This window comes from Teleopsis dalmanni, chromosome 1 (genome assembly GCF_002237135.1).
Source record: "Teleopsis dalmanni isolate 2A chromosome 1, ASM223713v2, whole genome shotgun sequence".
In the NCBI taxonomy this organism is placed as follows: Eukaryota; Metazoa; Arthropoda; class Insecta; order Diptera; family Diopsidae; genus Teleopsis; species Teleopsis dalmanni.
The window spans coordinates 186,602,734-186,626,489 of NC_051846.1; the positions used below are offsets into that span (position 1 = coordinate 186,602,734).

The window sequence follows — 23,756 nt, forward strand, 5'->3', positions numbered from 1 at the left end:
CTATTGTATAACTTGTTACAGAAATTGTACATATACTATGACACACATACCGTTGGTTCGCCATCGATGATTTCAAATCCCGTTTCATACGAAGTGGATTAATGGTTTCGCTTTGTTATTTTAAAGGTCTAATGACTCCGAATTATCTTGTCTTATAGACTAAAAATTTTGTGAAAATACCTTGACATACACGTAAATGTTAATAACCTAAAAGTAATTTTATCATTTATTTGATTCTTCAAGTTAAATTTTATAAGCACTTAGAACTTTTGTTATCTATGCAGTCTAACACAGCTATCTCTTTTAAGATTAATTTTTTAATAATATAATATTAATATATTGAAACAAAAAGAAAGGTTATATTAAAATTTATTAAATTAATATCAATAAATTACTTTTATTTGTTATCATTGTGTTATATAGTACATGGCAGTAATATTTTTAAAAATATGGAACCTAATAGCCCAAGTAACTGTAAGTTTATTGTTTTAGTTTGCTTCGCTAAAGATCTATTCACACAGCAAATCTTAATTTTATCTTAATTTTGTTTCTTATGTTTCTTTTTGCACTTGCACTCATAGATAATAATGTCAGACATTGTAGTAATATTTTGTTTATTATTTTGTTTAAGTTTGTGTAAATTATTCACCGTGTCACTACACAGTTGTACTATTGTAAATTACAAATTTAATTTCTACTTGATATCATACAAATTACAATTTAATTTAGGCTGTCAGATTATTGTATGAAATGGGATTGTAATTTTAATTTGTTTTCTTTGCAAAGTAAATCCAAAAAGCAAAATTACATTTAAAACTGTAATTACGTGTACTATGTAAATAGTCTATAAGGTGATTGCATTTAAGAATTTTACAATAGGACTTAGAAGTATATTACTGTCTGAGTGAAAACTTTTATTGTCCTACTTTGCCAGCCTACTTTTCTTAGTTCAAGAGGGGTTAATTTATTGCCAGTCTAACCGCATAGGGTTAAGTTGTGTCAAAAATAATTATAAACATTTTTTTTTAGAAAAATTTTTCACAAGAGCGTAGAGTTTTTACTACAATAAAAAACTAAATTTTTAATTTATAATATTCAGATTAAATTGTAAATATTTATTGTAAATATTTTAAATAAAAGTTCATAAAAGTAAATATTTGCTAGTTATGTACACTCAATATACAAGGAAAAAATTATATAATTACCTTCAAACATTAAATTAATTAACATCCTAAACCATTTCACATTCAATTACTTAAAAGATTAACAAATTTAATTTTATTTAACTCAATTATAATTAGACTTATAATATTAAATTTCAATATTAATATATCGACTAATAATAGTTCAGTAATTAACTAAAGAATTAACAAATTTAGTCAATTTTATTTAACTTAATTATAGTTAGACATATCATATTAAACTCTATTGTAAATAAATCTACCAATAATATTTAAACAATTAATTAAGTAATTAGACTTATAATATTAAATTTCAATAATAACAAATCGACCAATAATATTTAAACAATTCATTGAATAATTAACAAATTTAGTGTACAATTATATTTGCCTTAATTATAGTTAAGCAGATGATAATAAAATTCAATGTAATTGAATCTACCAATAATATTTAAACAATTAATTAAGTAATTAACAAATTTAATGCACAATTATTCAATTATAATTAGACTTATAATATTAAATTTCAATATTAGTAAATCGACCAATAATATTTAAACAAAGAATTAACAAATAAAATAATTAACAAATTTAATGTACAATTTTTTTTAACTTAATTATAGTTAAATATATGTTAAAAAAAATCCTATATAAAGAAATCTACCAATAATATTTAAACAATTAATTATACAATTTGTGTAAAATCGCGTACAGTGAATGAAAATTATAATAATAAAAAATTCAAATTAAATTGCAAAATGAATATAAATGATGAATGTATTTCGCATGCAACACAATCTAAATTCCCTAATGATATAATCACCAACATTTACGTTGCAACTGATCCATCGGATTTAGTCACCTACTGCGATGTAACTATGCAACCCCACCTGGGTGTGGATATGGCTGCAATTGTGGGTGATACAAGCGCTACGAACAACCCGTCCATTGGCAATGTGATGGCAGCGCATTTGGAAACAGCAACAGATATAAATGAAGAAATTGCGAAGATAACTAAAAGTATTGTTATTGTTACAAAGGAGCAACAATATCCTTGCAACAATAACTGTGATAAGCTAAAGATTATTCAACAGAATAATAAGAATGCAAAAAAAAGTGCGAGCATACAAAAAAGAAAATTGCAATTGAAGGAAAATGCTCAGAAGGAAGTGTCACTTGTTAAGGATACAACCAATGCCATTGAAAATACAATTGTAAATGTCGCAACAACTGACGACGCCAACGACAACGACAACGACAACGGCAACGGCAACGAAATCGAAAACGACATCGTCACCAGAAATGACACCGACGACACTTGTGCTGACGATGTCGAATATGAAAATGATATATCAGTGAATGAGGATATTACACATGCTTCCAGTTTTGATGATGATTGCTTTGTGCTCGATACTCAAAACAGAGTGCGAAATGAGTAAGTGTCTAAGTGGCTGAGCTGTAAGGGATGTCTTGTAGGAAAAGCATAAATTGAATTTATTTTGGCTGAATAATAAGCAATTTGTTGGTTGACATTGGTTTTTCTTTAGGTTATATTAGCAGCTATGCTCATTTTCTTGCTGAAATATTGAATATGGTGTGGTGTGGGAATCACACTTCTCTCAACCGAGAAGTGTTAGGTGATATTGTCTTTGCTTCACTCATTCCCACAGGGTTTGCTCTGTGTAATGCCTGCCTAGTATAACTTTTTCTTTTAAATAAATATGTAATTCAATATATTTCATTTATTATATTTTCTCATCTTAGCCTGAAGTTGTTGGCAAACATTGAGACAAGAGGATACTACTCGTATGTGACCTTTATCTTTCCGAAAAAGCAATCAATAATTCAACAAAATTTAAGTTTTGCAAATACTATAAGTATGATGTGATACATAATTGAAACTATTTTGACTTGTTTACCAAATATTAGCCAAATACAAGATTAATTATTATTGAACTTGCAAAATGCATGCAATTGAAATCTTTAAATCAACCTTAAAATATCTACAAGAACGCTACCAAAATTAAAAATTTCCGCTACGTTAAATGTCATGTAAACAAAATTAATGCCAATTACATAAATATTAAAAGATCAATTAATTAAGATAAGTCAAGTGCGATTATTATAATTGGTTTAACAATTTTTAAATATCCGACATCGATGTACTTTGAAAAAGTATCTCATAAGATACTCATATTTTGGCAACGAAGCGGTTCTTTATTGAATATCACTCGTTTGCTAGCCTTAAATTTGGCATTAAATAAATTTGCGAATATAAATATCAAAATTGATTAGGCCACAAAAAATTTCCGTAAATATAAATATAAATTTATTACCAATTTCTAAAATTAAATTGCAAATATCTGCGATTCACCAAAACGTTTGCACTGCTCTTGCCAGAATCGACGCCATAAGCAGCCACAGGCGGCCATAATTTATGTAAATACAAGACGTCAATCTAATTTCTACTGTCAAGCCCCCCGTGAAGAGTGAAACAATTGTAAAATACCACATCCCATAGTGTTGACAACATTTGTTGACTTCACTTGACTTGACATTAAAATGTTACATTAGCGCATCTGCAAATTTATTTGCTGCCTGCCAACTTTGTTGCTAGTGAAAAACAGTTCGCAGAAACTATCTAGCAATTGCAACTATTGTTGTATTGCACATAAAATGCATACAATAGACCTACCAGCACAAAGAAAATTTTTAGAAATAAAATAATAATAAAAAATATTTAATTCTATAAAACATTGTAAAACAATTCATTTCCGTTCGCGTGGTGGCGTCTATCTTTTGTTTACACAAATATTTTCTTCCGTGAATGCAATGGTAATGAGTCAATTTACCACATATGAATATTTATTATAGTTCCACCATATGTAATAATTAATTTTATTAATTATTTTAAATTAATCATGGCTAAGGCATGATTTTTTTGGCATATCACTCTACGAAGCCATTAATATAAATTTTTATAAAAGGCGATTTTTAAAAGGTTTGATTTTTAAGTTGGCAACAGCATTAGTTTTTAAGTTTATTGTATCATTAATTTATTATTATATTTTTTTTGGTCTTTCATAGCTATAAATCTACAGCCATTAATATCGGGTATTATATAGTTTAACAGTTGGGAACATCAAAATGTGTTGACATTTCTGCGGCTCCTTTATGCAACTTTCTAACTTCGTTTTCTCGAACAATTTTTCTCAGTTTTGACAAACATTTCGAGTAACTAATTTTCAAAAGTGAGAAATTGGTTCCAGAAAACGATTTGGCAAACCTTCAAACTTAAGCCATAAGACTATCGTTTGTCGAAGATGAGCATTCTTATCGAAGGATTGGGTTTCGTGATGAAGCTCAGTTGTGGTTAAATAGCTACATCAATAAGCAAAATTGTCATATATAAAGTGAAGATAATTCTCAAACCGTTAACGAATCACCGTTACATCCATTAAAATTGATTGTTTGGTGCGGTTAACACGCTGGCGTCATTATCCGTTTTTATTTCATTCGAAATGAGGAAGAAGCTTTCATTATGGTGTATGACGAGCGCTATCGATCGATCAAAACTGAATTTATCTTTCCAAAAATTAATCAATTCAACACCGACGATATTTGATTCCAACAAGACGGCACAGCTTGCCATGCAGCGCGCTTTTTAATCGATTTATTGCGTAACAACTTTATTTTCAGAAGTGCTCCTGTTAACTGAACCTCACGTTCATATGATTTAACGCCCCTCGATTACTTCTTATGGGGCTTTCTTAAGTTATTAGCATTACAGTTATACCGATGTACCAGCAACTCTTAAAGCATTGGAAACCAATATTCTTGCCACCATTGTTTTATACAGCCATATTTATTGGAAAAAATAGTCAAACATTGGACTGATCGAATGGACCATGTAACTCGTTGCAGTTAGTGCGGATATATGCTGAAAATCATATTAAAAAAATATATACCATGAAATTATCTACCGGATTATAATAAAAAAATTCTGTGGATGCTGTGAGTAAATGCAGGATCAATGAATCATTTGCTTAATACTGTTCCGGAAATACCGATATCAGGTTGGTTTATCTTTACCTAATAGCGGATTTATGTCTTTTTCAGTTGCTCACACGCTGATCTCTAGTCTGCGTGTGTACTAACACTAATCCTGTGATACTACAACAGGCCAATATTTAAGCTCAAGTGGGCTTTGGGCAAAAGGCCGCCACTTCAACCTAACCCAACCATATCTCTATCATGACATGCCACGCAACACACATCATTGATAATTTAGAACAAATTGACGAAACTTGGTTGGGAAGTTTTGGGCTAGTCATCCGGATTTTGCATCGGATTACTAGCATTTGCTTCGGACTCAGTAAAATTTTCTTAATGGTAAATAATTGGCCAGCCGAAGAGTCGCTGAAATATATTTTTATTTAAATATATTTTTTTATATCACACAATATAATTATCATGATAGGGGATTAAGTTTAATCTTTATAATAACGCCAACTTTAACACTATTTTTGTTCAGAGTACTTTTTGTGTTATACAACATAACATATAAATAATTCACTTCCGCAAAAAACAATTAGTGTGGAATTAATTTAGAGTTTGTATGAAAATATTCTCCGTGGCACCATTAAATATTTTATATTTTTAAATATTATTTTTATATTTATTTAAAGTGTACGCGAAAATATATTTTAATCTCAGCACTACTAAAATAAAACTTTTTTTTTATGTTGAAAAAAACGCATCCTGTGCGCACAATTCGTAGAAAATGTGCATCCTCAAGGCACATCCGCACATATTGTGGAACATGTACGACTTCAACATAGCACAGAATGTATCCAGTAGCGCCCTGGGTTTGCGAAGTTACCATAACCATTTATTATATTTGATTTTATTAAAATGATAACACCTACGACATTGTCCTGTGAATATGGTCCAGAACACGCGAGGTCAGACTCTATTTTCTACTTTATATTTTTTTATTATTAACTTAAAATTGCTGTAAAGAAAAACAAAAGTAAAAATGTTGGATAATTTAATTTTTTTTCTTTATGGAATTTGCTGTTTCGCTTGTTAACAACAAATTGCAGAAATCTTTTGTAGAACAATTTATCCTGTTTTTTTTTTGTCATTTCAACTTCCTTTATTTTGGGTCAATTTGCAGTGGAAACTTTACAGTCGCTTAATATCAACTGAAACGTAATTTTCAGTTGCCGCTCATTAAGATCGAAATCTCGGCTGCACATGACAGCATAAAATGTTTACTTAAAACTTTTTCTTGTCTCTTTCTTTCTACTATTACTACTACTACTATACTTGCTTTCCTACAGCACTAATTTAAAATTGCCTATGAAATCCTTTTTTCCGGCAACTTTTAACATGCAATTTTTTTTTTTCTTTGCCGTTTTTCTCTCCCAGTAAGATAAGAACCATTCCATACCATTTGTATCTTTAGTTCCTTGTGTAATTTGAAAGTATGCCAAAAGTACACAATACACAATACACAATTTTCTGTGTACTTTTTAATTTATTTACTTTTTCTGTACGTTTTGCTTCCCAATCAAAAGGGACTTAAATGTGTTTGGCTATAAAATTCGTGGAAAAGCCGTTAAATGCTGTATTTGTATAAAATATGTTACAAATTATCATAAATAATAAAGCTACAAAAACCTCTTAATTGTATTTTTCTGTTATTGAACATTTATGCTTTCCATTTGTGTAGTCCGTCCATTTATGCAAATATTTATTTAAGGCTTCAATTCAATTTTCATTTAATCAAAATTCTACGAAATTTCTCTGTGATACATTAAGCCATGTTAAGCTCTCCTTATTTTATATGCTAAGATAGCAGATAACTTTTACCCGCCCATATTTGTGTTTATTTTATAAATGATTGACTCCTAATTGAGTTAAAATCACAGTATCAAAAGCTACAAAATTGCTAGATCGACGTTGCAAAGAACCGCAGCACTTTTGATTTGATTACACAAATAAACGTTTTATTTATTTATTTTCTAAGCGAATTTCAACAATGTGATTATTCCTAATAAAAAGCTTAAAATAAATTTAATGCAAAATTTTATTATGTACATATGAACAGAAAATTTAAATTAACACATGCCATCAAATCATCTCATAAATTTTGTCAAAATTGCTATTTACCTATTGCTTCCAGAATGTTAGCTAAATAGATACTTTCATACTATGTTATAATTTTATGGCATAACGCATAAGTAACTAGTTGATCAATCTATCTATTTTATTGGGTTATTCGTTATATCTGTCAGCTTTGTCGTTTACATTTGGGTTAGCCAATTTCGTGAATCCTGAATCATTAGAGCTGTTAGAGTTTAGAGCTATATAATTATAATTATACATAATTATATGAACTATATATAATATATTATAATATAATATATTGTTATTATTAGCTTTCACATAATAATACTCTGAGAAGACTTCTCAAGGTACCATAATATATTAGGACGAATGACATCCTCAGGGACCTCAAGATTGATCCGATCAAAAAATTCATAAAGAATAGAGCCCTGAAATTATTTACGAAAACTTACAGGCTTACCAATACCACGTTATCAGTTAATAGAGAGAGTTAATAGAGAGTAAAAGTGCACTGACTCAACTAGCCTCAACATAATATAATATAATAATAATAGTAATAATAAATATTTACCGACGAATTCTCTACATTAGGTATTAAATATCCCTTAGAAATAAAGAGAAGCGATATTAACATACCCATAGCTTTCTGTAAATTAGGTACTATTGAAGAAAAATATTGTGTAAGTATAGGTACTGACCAAACGAAGATCCAAGTTTATTGTCGAGAGAAATGTGTCCTAAACTTAATGGGTAAAAAAACAAGAGAACTGGTACGACATTCACCCCCACAGTTTCAGTAGCGTTTATTTGTGGGGACTTGTGAACTTTCTTCCTTCTGCTATAATTCTACTAACAAAATGGTTTGGATGATATTGCATAGGTTTTTTGTGATTTCTGGCTTGGCTTTTTATAGCATCCTTCACTACTGGGATGTTGAGATCGCGGTATATACATTCATTTACCATATATCTAGGAGTATTTGAGATTATTCTACTAGACTTAATGCTATTTTTTTACAACTCTGAAAAAAAAATTACGGCTAAGGTACAATATGAAAAAATAAGTAAATATAAATTATCTCAGAGTAATCAATAACTGCACGGGGCGGTACGCAGATCTTAGTTCAATCATTGAATAATCACAAAGATTATCAGTAATACTCATATTAGTCAGTGAGATGGACGGGATTCTGCAGATTCTCCACAGCTATCATAGAGTAAAAGTGCCCAAATGCACTAACTCGGAAATGGCTTAACATAATAATAATAATATAAAAAGTATTTAGGTATGTAAGTGTTATGGTATTTTATATTTCACAACAAAAGTTGTCTCTTTCAGTGAATGATGTTTACATAGATAAATGCATATGACTTTAATTAATCTAATAGCTTCTTCCTTCTTCGTTACTCATGTCATAAGTTCTTTGCACTCGTCGTATTAAAAAACAATCACTTTTAAAACATCAATTAAAAGTCTCCATACAATTTAATTTGCCATTTAAATCCCTAAAGTAAGCACTTCTACTTGTCTGCAATCATTCCATAATTTTGTGCTGAAAAACCAATAAACTTCATAACTTTCTGATGAAATAACTTCGCTGCAGTTTTGGCTTAACAATTTAGCAAACTTCTCATCAATTTTTCTGTGAAAATTTTCTAAAATAGTTCACAACATGTAATGTTTTTGCAATAAACTTTACTGATAACCTTTTAGCATTTGCAATATTATAAATAGCAAATGGTAAACAAATATTAATCCTCTCCTGCCGACCAACCTCCAACGCATAACTTGCTCGGCATTTTCGAAGCATGTGCTCCAACAACAGCCGCTTATAACCTGCCAGGACATCACAGCACAACACAGCACACCACAGCTCACCACAACAAAGTAAGGAGAGTTTATGTTTTCCAATCTGGCGTCGATAGCATCAATTTTGTTTACAAAATTTGAACACAATTTACTTGTAAAATCTCGAAATAGACGCCGTTTTGATTTAAATTTAAACTGATTAAACTGGAACTCTCCCACACCCATGCTAAGTGAACCCATCTCTGGGCGAACTGGCTTTTAATCTGTTATTGGCAACAAGTAAACAAACAAAGTGCTTCATCCAAAATAGCGCATCTGCTTCAGAAAATATGTGGAAAATCTAAAAATATTTTAAAAATTTATTTGCGCTTTAATAAATATAAATTTTTGCGAACAAAAATATCAAAATATCGTATATTAATTCTATTTTACGTTTTAAGCTAAGCGTCTGCATATGACGTCATGTTTTTGTACTAATTAGACTCATCCTTATTTGGAGCAGAATCCTTATGAAATCGTAATATTAATTATGTTTGGCATGTTTAGTAAGCGTGTAGGTTGCTTGGCTACGTCCTACCTAGGCGTTTCTATTTTCGTGTGCGTGCAGTGATTCAGAAAGGATCAGTGAAAGGATAATTGAAATTTATGTTAATACGCACAACAAATGTCCAAATAATTTATTTTATTCAATAATTACAGATGTTTTTGATTGCAATTGTTTTTAATGAATTTATTTTTTTATTTTCCTTCTCGTTACAGAATTTTCGTTAACAGATCATTGCATTTGGAAAATATTAAATTCTATGGATTCGATATGGATTACACACTGGCAGGTAAGACTATACAAATATTAATATTTGTACATAAAGAATGAAAGCTGTAGTCATAAAAAGCGCATATCTCTTTAATCGCACAATATTATTAGTCCCCAGTTTTCATGTCCACACAAAGTATCTTGTTTTAAACGAACAGTTCTCTTCACTGTATAGAACACTCCATTAAACAGATTGCTGGTTTAGTTTTTTAGAGACAGTTGCAGCTCGGAATAAGGTAAGCCTTTACTGGGTTCCGGGCCACAGAGGAGTTTTAGGAAATGAAAAAGCTGATGAGCTAGCCAGAACTGCATCAAAAACTGCTTTTATAGCCCCTCAACCCTTTTGTGGAATAAACTGGGCCAGTACAAAACAGATTATCAAGGAAATGGAAAATTATATGCGGCTGGAGTACTGGGTAAACTTTCCAGGACTCAGACAAAGCAAAGCACTGATAACACCGTATTCCTACAAAGACATTCTTAAATTCTCAAAATGTAATTTAAGGTTGATAACAGGTTTCATTACAGGTCATTATGGTTTGAAATATCACCTTCATAAACTACAATTATCTGCTAACTCGGAATGCAGATTATGCCTCGAAGATGAGGAAACGACCATGCACATTCTTTGTGACTGTCCAGCTTTAATAACGCACAGAAGAAACCTGTTTCATAAAGAATTTCTGTCACCAGAACAGATTAAGAACTTTTCTCTAGATTTAGTTTTAGACTTTATTCACAAAGCTTTAAGGGGCTTTGTTTAATCAATAGTGAAACTGGTACAATAGGTCTCTTCTGGCCGCAGTACCGGCTGTTGGGCAATTTTCACGTCTATTCTCTTAATAATTAATAGAGACAGTATGTTCTTTGAAACGAAAAGTTCTCTTCAATGGAGAGATTTAATTTATTATACAAAGTATATTCTTTTAAACGATGAGAATTTGTTATACAAAATATATTATTTTGCCCAGAAAGCTCTCTTCACATTACAGTTTTCTCCACTTAACAGATTAGTAGTTTAATTTTTTAGAGAGAGTATGTTCTTTTAAACGGAAAGTTCTCTTCCATGGAGAGATCATGAATTTAATTTATTATACAAGGTATGTCCGTTTAAATGAGAAGTTCTCTTCAATGGAAGGATTACTTATTAAATTCATTGTATAAAATATATTCTTTTAAACGAAAAATTCTTTCCAAAAACTTTATGCGTCGAGTCATGACAATGAAGGAAATATGGACACACAAGTATATTTCGGCTATGATTAAACTGTCGAAAGAGATTTTTTTAAATTAAAGTGCTGCAAAATAGCCAAAGCTAATACCAATTTTTTAATAAAAGTACTAAAAAACAAACAAAAATAATTTCATCAACTGGAAAGTAAATAACTTCTATGTTCTGCGATAAACATTAACAAGATTATATCGAAAAATAAATTTAAAGTAACCATAAATTCAATATCTTCTTCTATAATTCATCACTGACTTATCTTCCTTTTTTTAGTTTTAATCTTCATTTCTTCGTATTTTTTAAAAATCATATTTCACGATTTGTATAAAGTACAGAACCATCTTTCACATTTCACACCCATTCAAATTGCTGTTTCATTTAACACATATTAGAATCAAAAGTTTTCTACTATTCTAAAAAGCCGGATTTGGTTCTGAAACAAAGCATCTAGAACAAATCCTGAACAAATATAAGATATAGCCTGAAAGTTCAATGTTTGTCTTTGATTTAGTGATTGAATTAAAGCGACCAATGATGTGAGAAGTAAAAGTGAACCAAATAACATCAAACGTATTCAAAGCTGAACTCATATTAGTATAGACTATGAATATATCCTTTTACCAATTTATTTAATAAGTATATCACTTGGATTTTTTTTATGAAAGTTGTGATTTATCTGTTGTTGGGAGAAAGTTTTATATATAATGTGTGTGATGTATGATTGACAGACACTATCATTTTGGGATCCAATGAAGAGACGCTTATTGTATTGGTAGATACGTTAAAAAAAATGATACTAATAGAAAATAATCTACAACCTATTAAATATGACTAAGGCAAACTTTAAGATATAACTACCCAGGTAAACGAAAATCTAAATTTATTAACTTATTAGGTTGGTTATCTTTCACTTGAATGGGGTATGATTCGCTTTCTCAAAGGTACTCACTTGATATTCGCTCGCTAGGTGTTTGGAACTTCTACCTTTAAAGTGGTTCTTCAAATCTGGCGTACGGACGGAATCTTATCCGTAGTATTACAATAAGCCATTATTTGTGCTTAAGTGAGTTTGGGTACACGAGGCTGACACAACTAACTAACCCAACCTAGTAACAAACGTTAACAATCAAAATTAAATATAATTAATCAGACTCAAATAATATTTTTCTTAATATTGTATTATAAGGACACATCAAAAGGAACAGAAAAGTTAGTTTCAATGCGATACTACATATTAAATTAATTAATTCGTTATTTACTATAATGTGTAACTATTTTAATTAGTTGTCAGATGATATAAAATACATACCAAATCACTATTAAAGTACTAATTGCATAGATTTTTTCTCTATTTAGGTTTTTTCCCTATTTAGATTTTTTCCCCAGTTTTCCACTATTCTAGTAATGTTTAAATGAGAATCTATGTTGAATGTTGCTTTAAAATTTTATCTCTCATTGACTGGGAAAGATTATTTTATTCATAATGTTAACTTTCACTGATTTAATTTTCTCCCCTCCATTTTTTCCTGTATTGATATCTTTCTGGAAGCATAGCAATGCAGCTAAATTGCATAGTTTTTTCCTACAATTTTCTAATCTTTATGCACACCTTAAGCTAGAACCTTGCAAATTTATTAATTTGATTTTTTTTCGTCTTTTTTTTTTTTCTTGATTTGATTAGAATACAAATCGCCACAATATGAACAACTCGGTTTCGACCTTGTCAAGGAGCGACTTGTTAGCATGGGTTACCCTAAGGAAATACTACAATTTGAATATGACCCTTCGTTTCCTGTACGTGGTCTCTGGTTTGATACACTTTATGGCAATTTACTGAAGGTAGACGCATATGGAAACATATTGGTTTGTGTGCATGGATTTGAGTTTTTGAAGCAGTAAGTATGGATAAATTTGTTACTTTTCTATGAATTTCATTAATACACTTTTACGTTTTCTTGCAGCCACCAGGTTTATGAATTGTATCCAAATAAATTCTTGAAATTGGATGAATCACGCGTTTATGTATTGAATACACTATTCAATTTGCCGGAGACTTATTTATTAGCTTGCCTAGTAGACTTCTTTACAAATAGTTCAGTTTATGAGAGGTAAGTAATAAATATATATATATACCATATATATGAATCATTGTATAATTTAAGTAACTTCAAAGGAATTTCGTTGATATCGTAAAGAATAATTTTATTTTATTTTTCATAATGGATTGTAATCATCCTTTGTACTCGTATACCTTCTTCGTATCCGTGCACTAATGTAAGCTTGATTAAAAGGACATTCAGTATTTTTCTTAATATCCAATTCAATTACATTTAATTGTGTTGCACTTAATGCTCTATTAACTCTTCATTTCTTCATTAAATTTTAAGTTAATTGATTTCTTCTTGTTAAAATAGTGCAACAGTGCGTACAAGCAGCATTCAGTTAATTGAATTATTTGTATTGGGCTTCATTAATTAATTATTTTGTTGAAAGTATTATTATTGGAACACAGACTGTTTATATTAAATAATAAAAATAAATTAAATTTGCGTAATTAGTTTGAAAACAAATAGTTATTCTTTCAATTTTATTTCGATAAAGTATTATTGCTGAACAAGTTAACACACAATCGTTTTGGCTAATACAAAATAAAACAATATATCTAATCAGATACATTTATACAGATATATAGATATCTTTATAACAGCGCGAATTTTCATAGTTTATGTGACATATTCGACTGTATGCCCAGAGTCTTAGCAAATTATACTGTTACGTACAGTTAATAAAAGAATTTGTTGGCATTTCTTCCCAGCAACCTTCCCAAACCTGCAAGACAAAGCAGGCTCTGAGAAGACTTTTCAAAGTTCCTTGGTACATTAGGACAAATGACATCCTCAGGGACCTCAAGATTGATCCCATCCAAAAATACATAAAGGATAGAGCCCTGAAATTATTTGCGAAATCTGACAGACTTACTAACACCGCGTTATCAAATCTCAGAATGGTTACAGGCTCCTCGGGGAGATATGCAGATCTGAGGTCAATTATTGCTTAGTCTGATGAAGTGATAAACAATAATCAAGTCAAGGCGCAAAGAGGGGTTTTGTAGAAACATTGCAGTTAATAGAGAGTAAAAGTGCTCAGGTGCACTGACTCAACTCAACTAGCCTCAACATATATATTCCAATATAGTGTATGCTGCTCCAGTATAAACGATAGGCTTCATATCGCAGACCTAAATGTCTTTGAGAGACAAAGAGTTAGAGATAAGCAATTTCCCGTTTACAGTTAGTACCTAAAAAAAAAAAACAAAGAAACCCTGCTAGACAATGCAATAGAACATCCCAATATAGTGTATGCTACTCCATTACGCAAAGGTAAAGACCTTTGAGAGGCATAGCAAAATTTAGCACCACATACTGCACCCGTTTGCTGTTGTTTATTACGTGTGACCATCTGCATAGGGAATTTAACATGCCTCTAGTTAAAAAGCTAGCTACTGTTGAAATAATATTTTTCTCGTGCCACATAGATGGACATCCAAATGGCATCAACGAGAAGAGATAGCTGTACTATCTCATGTTTTTCATTTTTTAGATATCGTACGTTAAATCAATTTCTTTTCCTGAAACTTAAGTATTATTATCCAGAAGTGAACAAAATAAATGGGAATTTATACAAACCTTCTATTGGTACTCTGATGGTACAGAACTTGAAGGCTGTCTTACTAGACAAGGTGTTGTGACACACGTATGTGAAGACTACATTTTTATATTGTTGGAGAATTTACCTTGCTGTTTCAAGATTCTTGTGTTAGCCGTCTAGTTTCTGTGGTTTCAAGATTCTCGAGTGAGCCGTCTAGTTTCTAACAAGATTGCAGATCGACTGCGGACAGACCTTCCAATTTCTCTAAGTAGTAATTTGCTAAGGATTAATTTCTGTCTAGTAAGAACCGAATAGTAACATATAAAGTGACCCATTTTTTTAAACATATTCTCATCCTGACAGCTTCAAAAGAAGTCTTTACTGCAGACCCATTATTTAGTCGTATTTTTACTATCAAATTATGACATATAAAGGCGGACTTGCTCATATTGCCACTGCTTCTTGTTAAACTTAGAAGAGTATCCATTCTTATTTAGTTTACTTTTCCTAATTTTCAAAGAAAAATAAATTTAGTTCTGTTCTATGACTTATGGATGAGCAATGATATTTACTGAAATAATAACTGCAGTATGTAGAGCAGTTTTCATCGATCATTTGGAATGACAATGAAAATGGTGTCACCAAAACTGTCGTTATTTACATATTATTTGTTGTCTTAGGGTCATTTTTTTTCTGTTTGAATCATATTGGGGACCATTTGACAAATAGCAATTTGACAATAGAATAATTAATTCCAAAGCATCTGCTATTTTCATAGTAAGCGTTCGAACCCACAAACTTAATGGAAAATATCCAGAATTTAAATTATGAATTCTTGCAATTCTTGATTCCCAATTAAAACAATAACAATTTTAATTGCTTCATCGTGTGTAAAAGTTTTGTTTTTGCATATTTTAATTTCAAATTAAATTTGTTATGGCATTTTCATCTGAATCCAACCAACATGGTTGGAAATTAAATTTCTGAACACACTAAATGTGGTGCAAATTAATTAAAACTTTTCATTTACGCTTGTAATGAAAGGATGTCATATTTAAGACTTTTATATCAGCAAAATGCTTGGTGAATTTATCAAAAATAATTTTATGTTTAAACAACTTTTTTTTATTAAAATATGTGTAAAACTTAAAAAATTATGATAAGATCACCCCATTCATATTAAGTAACCAATACATTTTTTACAGTCCAATTTTGAGATTTCGTGGTCATATATATAATAAATGAATATATGTTTGATTTGAGATGGTATCAAGCAGAACATTAAGTCATTATTATCTTTATCATTTCTTTTAACTGCTTTAAGGCGCATATGGTCCCTGCGAAAAATCTAAATCATATGATGTGTTATGCTGCTCGCTACGTCCCGTTCCAAATGCATTCTTATTTAAGGCACATATGGTCTCTGCAAAAAATCTAAATCATATGATATGTTATGCTGCTCGCTTCGTCCCGTTGCAAATGCATTCTTATTCGTTGCATTACCTATTCTTTCTCTTCAGTTGCCCTGCGGATTGTAGTCAAGACCACGCCAACAAATTTCATCAGGATTATGTTCTCGATTCATTCCTAATGGGTGCAAGTAATTGAGTACAACACCGTTCCAATACTGAAAAAGTTCAAAATTACAGCTTGTGTTTGGCTATCAAATTTTAAGGACACGTTGAAAACATACATATGCCAACAAATGCTCTAGGTTTTCGAAGAATTATATCAGTGTTTAACTAGCTTACCTAGCTTTTAAACATGTTAAATCATTAAATTTAAATATCAGTATATTCATTGTCGTCAATGGAAACTAAAAGTACCAAATGGCTAATGTGACTTGACTTGATGTGACTTTATAGTTCTAACATTGCAGAGATAGCGCAAGAAGTATGCCACTTCAATAGGCTAGTTTCTTGAGTATGGGTAGATATAATAGTTAGGTCAGTATTACAACAAAATTTTTAAATCTACCTTTATAGTGCCTTTTATAAATCTACCTTTATATACCTTTATAGTGAAAACCCGCAGGAGAAAGAAACAATAATACATTTTCTCTGTGAATGCCCGGTTTTAGCGTCCGGTGCTCAGCGGTGAAGAAGAAAGACCTATTAAATTACCTAATTACCTTCGGCGGGATGGATTTAGTCTCTACTCTTATACACTAGGGTTCTTGCAAGGAATGTGGTAGCAAAACGGCGAAAAATCGCTAATTGAGGTACATGGAAGTTATCTAATGGCCTGCCACTGCAACGAATCAACCAACCACCTTAATAGTGCACACTTTATTGCCGATTAAAGTCAAATTGACATGAGTTTTGTGTGATACCATAGTATTAAAATTCAAACCCTTAAGTTTTACTTAGCTTAAGTGTAAATTGTATAACAGGACTTTAGTATGGTTTCATGAAGATATGCATACATTATTTTTCTATTATAGTGTTATTGTACATCTTGAGCCTTGTACTTTATTGTTCAACTATCTTCATCTCTTTTATATGTTTTATAAAACGGTGTCAAATGGCTATATAATAGATATGACATATGCTATTCTAGGTGTTACATGCTTAGTGTGATGTTACTAATCTATTACTACTTACTACTTCTATCAGATGTTTAGTATTTTATATTTCGATCTATTATTATGCAGTTCTTAACTATCAGTTATACTTCCATATTAAGACCTAAATAAATTATTTTGATTTTCTATTGGCGTGATTACCTCTACTAATTATCTCTACTGCAGTAATTCTTTCGAACTTCAGATTTACGTCAATCGACGTAAGTAAAATTTGAGACATCAAGATTAAATCTAAATTGAATCTTGATTTACCAATCGAAAACGTCTTATATATATATTATATATTCTAGTTATTGTAACGAGTAGTTTCACCATTGATAAGTTAACGTAAGTGATTTACTTTTCTTTTGAACTGTAAACCTTAAATGGACGTGAGCCTAGGATATAGAGTCACTGATTCGCTTCCTTCTGGAATTTTCCACTCTATTTTAATGTCTACAGTTCTACATATATACTACTACTCTTTTATATAAGTCTCTACGGGCTCGAACATTAGTTACCTATAACACTGTCTCCATTGTTAGACTATTGTATTTTCATATACAAATCGTTCTTTTATTCTACAATATTATCGTTTATCTCCATATAACCTCCACTACTATTTGGAATCCCATTCTATTCGTAGCTATATAACAGGAAATTATTACTCTGAGAGTTTAAAGACTGTTCGGGCGTTGTATAAACTTGGCATTTGTTTTGTTTTGGTAAATACATTAGCGTAAAATATATATTAACGTTAGCTTTAGTATTTTTTGAATTCGAGTTCTACTTATAATTCTTTTCTATATGAAAACTTCTAAAATTTTAAAATTTGTCACTTCATTTTTGTCTTTGACATAACCTTAAATTCAGAAATGCAAATTAGAATGTCTACTAAATCAAAACAGTTTCGCTTATTTTCCTTTTTGTGTTATATGAATTTTAAATTATTTCTAAACTTTAAAATCTACCACTTTATTAAGTTCTCTTTGACAAATCTTTATCTGTCCCATATTTTTGCTGAAAATTCAAAATATGCTGCATTATATTCCTCCCAATAAATATTTGGCATAAGAACTCTCTGTCTACTCTGTCTGTCTGAAAGTGCACAATAAGCTATTCTGTTCATTACTAAAAAATAAAATCCTTGCAATTTTTTTAAATTCCTTTGATTCCTTTGACTTTTTTAATTCAATTTCAACATTTGAAAGGTAACACTTGTAACTTGTAACTCCCTACACCAGATAATCCCTTTCAGCAATTCCACTCTGGCGCAAGGTGTCAACTGCTTTTATCATCGTCGTTATCATCTAAAAGGAAGGAGCAGCAAAATGGGCAAATTGCCATCGGCAGCTTGAAAACACTTCACTTCACTCACTAAAAGTGCTGATTAAAAACAGTGATTTTGGTCTAAGAACAATGAACTGCTTTTGAGCACTTCAAAGTGTTTTCATTTCTAAAATTGCCTCTCTTTCCTTCCGAAGCCAAAGTTTCTAGTTTCACTGTGAAGCCCATTAATTTTTGTACAAAACTCTTGAAGCTAAAATTTAATTTAATTTCTGATACGAGTAACATACGAAATATACAAACATACATGTTAGGATATAATTATGTACTTACAAGCACATTACATTTAATAAAAATTTATCAAAGATGCTCATATGAAGTTTATGTCATTCACATAAGGACACAAAAATAAATGTCCTTAAGTTATTGATGCGAAAAAAATGACGATTTAATTAACTTTGTAATGAATTTCAAAATTTTATTCCAAATTCATTTCTCTGCTATGAAGGGTTTACACTTCATTAATATTAAGCTTTTAATACATTTTTAATTATAAAAAACTTAATTAACTAAAATATTTTTTGGGGGGCTTCTACTTGCTCATCTATACAGTATTCAGAATATATATATGGATACTGTATAGTATCAACACTGTATCAATTAACACAACTATGTATATTCATATGCTGTAAAATATATGCGATTGGTCTCAAAAGACATTACTTAAATTATAGTTATTTACACATTCTATAAAAATGTACTATTCAGTAATTAATAATTAAAATATGTGTGAAATTTAAAAACTCATGATAAGATTATCACCATTCCTATAAAATTCCCAAATCTACTTTTACGGTTCAATTTTGAGATTTCGTAGACATATATAATATATCAATATATGTTCATTTATATCGTCCCGTTCCAAGAGCATCCTTATTCGTTATTTTACCTATTCCTCTTTTTCGGTTGCCCTGTTGCCCTGTAGATAGTAGTCCAGAACACGCTAACAAATTTCATCGGGTGACTTAGTTGGAGTATGTTCGATCCTTTCCTATTTGGTGCAAGTAATTAATTTGATTCTTTCTATCTTCATCATCCAATACAATACAAAAATAATATACAATATGTATCTCGACGCCTTTCTGACAACTGTGTGTCATTATCGTCTTTTAGAGTTGTACAACGTCCGTTTACTACAAAATGATTAGAAATAGAATAGAAATGAATAGAAATTAAAAGTACCAAATGGCTAATGTGACTTGACTTTATAGCTATAACATTGCAGTAATAAAGCAAATGTCAGACATTACTTAAATTATAGTTATTTACATATTCTATAAAAATGTACTATTCAGTAATCAGCAGCCAATGATTAATTATATGCAATATATTGTACTTGAATATCATCTCTTTGTTTTTCGAATATATTTTTTCTAACAATAGTTTTTCTAGATTTGTCTATTTATTTTTCTTTTTTTTTTCTAACCATACTTTTTTAAAGTAACAATTTATTGAGCTTATCATATTAAATATCGGCAGTTATCTAACCTTCTAATACCAATAATAGAAAATATTACGATTAGTCTATGATGAGGGTGCGTGAAGAATATTTTCGAACTGTATTTTATTAATTTTTAATGGTTTTATAACAGACAATTGTCTATAATAATAGACTGTGAGAGTTACCGAGATTTGGAGAGATCCAAATAGGTGAAAGGTCATATTGCAATTGCAAAATTTTACTCAGGTCTATAATAATAAACTATGATAGTTACCGAGATTTGGAGAGACCCAAATGGGTGAAAGGTCATATTGCAATTGCAAAATTTTATTCAGATGTAACTGCAAACTAGTATTAGTAAATATAAAATACTTTATTTTACAATGATGTATATTGAGTCACTTGACATTATATGTCCTTTGTGTGTACTTATTTTTGAAATTATTATATAGGAAATTTTTTAACTAGTGTTTTATAAAAAGTAGCAACTCCCAAAAAGCTTATTATTTCCGAAAAGTTGATATAATAATTATATATATAATTATTTGACCAACCATCATGCAAAAATTTCACAGCAGATTAATAGTAAACATTACCAACCAAAGAAACATTTTTTAGTCCTTATGTGTTCACAAACTGAACTCTTCGGGAACATTTAGAAGCTCAGTAAAGACCTCCCTCGATCCGTCGATTCTTCATATCATAGATATATCAACACCTTTTACAATAAAGCTAACATCAGTAAGGTTGAATATCAACGTGGACTTATAGCCCTCCACACAGATGCAGTGTCCTCTTCGAGACCAAGCTTGTTCTGCAACAAGGTTCTCAACAAGTCCCCGTTTAATATTTCTCAGGCAGAAAGCCGATTCTCCCGTGCAGCAAGAATTGTTCTAGCTCAATAAAGATCAGGATACAAGCATGTACTTAACAGTTACTTGTCACGCATAAACACGCATATTCCTAATGTCTGTTCTACCCCATATGACATCGCTCATCTGTTCTCTTGTCCCACTGCACAATTGAAGTAGTAAGGTTACTCCGGTTTAGCCAGGTTTCACTTTAATTTCTTACCTATCCCCAATCCACCCCGCTCTTTAATATCCACCAACCTCATGCAGCCATTACGCGTCCACATACTAATCCATCTCTTCGTCATATTATTTCTTTCATGTTATCTGGTTTCTTGATTCCTGCAAGCTACCATAGCAATAATAGTTGTTATATCTGGCATAATATCTAAAATTTAAAAAACACACTGTATACCTTGATAACATCACCCCTAGAACTATTTATTACGATTGCAATACAAAAGGAATAGTATGTGCTATCTTTCAAAAATTTTTAACATATTCTCAATTTTATTTAATTCACAGTTTGATTACTAATAATAATATATACACATATTTTCAGAGAGAAAACTGGTGTTAATGCTGGAGAACTTTTCATGTCTTTTAAGTCAATTTTCCAAGATGTTCGTCGTGCTGTAGACTGGGTGCATTTACAAGGAGATTTAAAAAAGAAAACTACCGAAGTACTATTAAACATATTATATATATTTAAATCTATATATAATTAAACTATTTACTTAATTTTACAGAATTTGGATTACTATGTCAAAAAAGATGTACGCCTACCCATGGTACTTTCGCGTATACGTGAATCAGGCGCCAAAGTATTTTTACTCACCAACAGCGACTATAATTTTACTGATAAAATAATGACATATTTATTTGATTTTCCACACGGCGCAAAATCCGAAGAACCTCATCGGAACTGGAAGACATATTTCGACGTAATTGTTGTAGATGCACGTAAACCACTATTCTTCGGAGAAGGCACCATATTACGACAGGTCGATACTACCACAGGTGCATTAAAAATTGGTACACACATTGGTCCATTACAACAGGTGTGCATTAAAATATTGTAAATATTGATAGAGTATAATAAATTCTACTTTTTTTTTAGGGTGAGGTCTATTCAGGTGGATCGTGTGAAGTATTTACATCGTTCATTAATGCCAAAGGCAAAGATGTACTCTATATTGGTGATCATATATTTGGTGATATATTAAAATCGAAAAAGATACGTGGTTGGCGTACATTTTTAATTGTACCAGAATTAGTACAGGAATTACACGTTTGGACAGACAAATGTCAATTCTTCGCAGAGCTACAACAGTTAGACGTTATGTTAGGTGATATGTACAAGTAAGTTTTTATTTTTTTTTTTTATGTTAAAAGTAAATATATTGTCATTTATTGCAATTTTATAAATATTTTTTAGAAATCTTGATTCAAGCACCAAAGAAAAACCAGATATTTCCAAATTACGTACTTCCATACGTGATGTGACACATAAAATGGACTTGGCTTATGGTATGATGGGTTCATTATTCCGTTCTGGTTCACGGCAGACATTCTTCTCCAGCCAAGTAGTCAGATATGCAGATTTATATGCAGCTACTTTTCTCAATCTGATTTATTATCCATTTTCCTATATGTTCCGCGCACCAGCAATGCTTTTACCACATGAATCCACAGTGGCACACGAACAACGTTTCCAAATGGAAGCACCAATGATACAAAGGTCACGTTCAAAAATTGAAAACACAAACAGCATACAAAATACGAGCGCTATTGATGCAGAACTGGCTAGTGCTAGTGCTAGGGCAGTTGGTGCTTTTACGCCAGTAACAAGTGATGTAGCACTTGCTGAATCAGAAACAACAGTGCCGCATACGCGTCCATCAACACCACGCACAGTAACACATACACATGATGAGGACTATTCAGAGGAGGAATCTGATCCGAATAACAAAACTGAAGATCAGCGTGATCGTGACACTGATGACAGTTAAACGGTTTAAATGGATTCAGTAATTGACCGAATCGCTTTTGTTGAGCCTTTGTTGAAGAATCTTTGAGAGATTCCATTGTTGAAGTTTGCATGTCAGCTGAGCAATATGCAAACTAATTAAATTTTCAAGAGATTCAAATTTTGTAATTGAAAAGATTTTATTAATGAATTTATATAAATATTCTTTTATTTTAAATTTTAATTTTTTATAATTTGTTTAATTTTTGTTATTAATCAATAAAATAATCTATTAAAACAACGAAAAAATTAAAATTGTTATAATTTAGAATTTTTTTTATTCGTTCAGCAATGCTTATATAAAGTAAAAGAAAATTTAATTTTAATTAAATGAATTTATATTTTTAATTAATTTATTAAATTAATTAAAATTATAGAGATTTTTGATGAATGGTAATAATTTTGTGTTTAGATGTATAATTACAATTTATTGCAATTTTCGTTAATAATTATAACTATACGTAAACTAATTTTTTTAAATTATTTTTTTTCTGCAAGACTTGATAGCTCGTTGAACTACTAACGAGCTACAACTACTAGAAACATTTATATAATATATAAAAGCTACATGCAATGAGTATTATTAATAATAAACAATAATATAAATATATGGTTATTTTTTGTATGTTGAAGAATTATAGACAGTAACTGTACCGCTATGTTTACTAAAACTTTAATAACATTCTTTATTCAAAAAACTTTAAGTCTTT

The 23,756-nt window shown here is 30.5% G+C and overlaps 1 protein-coding gene across 4 annotated transcripts in view; it reads left to right on the forward strand.

Annotated features, from left to right (window-relative positions):
• Nucleotides 1-23,182, forward strand: part of LOC119670752 (cytosolic purine 5'-nucleotidase) — a 70,447-nt gene extending 47,265 nt beyond the window's left edge. For 3 of the 4 annotated variants that reach the window (XM_038081154.1, XM_038081155.1, XM_038081153.1), the window contains 7 exons: nucleotides 9,885-9,958; nucleotides 12,849-13,062; nucleotides 13,129-13,275; nucleotides 21,580-21,700; nucleotides 21,767-22,078; nucleotides 22,138-22,379; nucleotides 22,456-23,181. In XM_038081154.1, coding sequence (XP_037937082.1) covers nucleotides 9,885-9,958; nucleotides 12,849-13,062; nucleotides 13,129-13,275; nucleotides 21,580-21,700; nucleotides 21,767-22,078; nucleotides 22,138-22,379; nucleotides 22,456-23,029 — 1,684 coding nt within the window. In that variant the 3' untranslated portion in view covers nucleotides 23,030-23,181. Of the gene's footprint in view, nucleotides 1-2,068; nucleotides 2,617-9,884; nucleotides 9,959-12,848; nucleotides 13,063-13,128; nucleotides 13,276-21,579; nucleotides 21,701-21,766; nucleotides 22,079-22,137; nucleotides 22,380-22,455 lie in introns of those variants that run through there. The other variant, XM_038081152.1, reaches the window with a different exon arrangement.
• The last annotated feature ends 574 nt before the right edge of the window (nucleotides 23,183-23,756 follow it).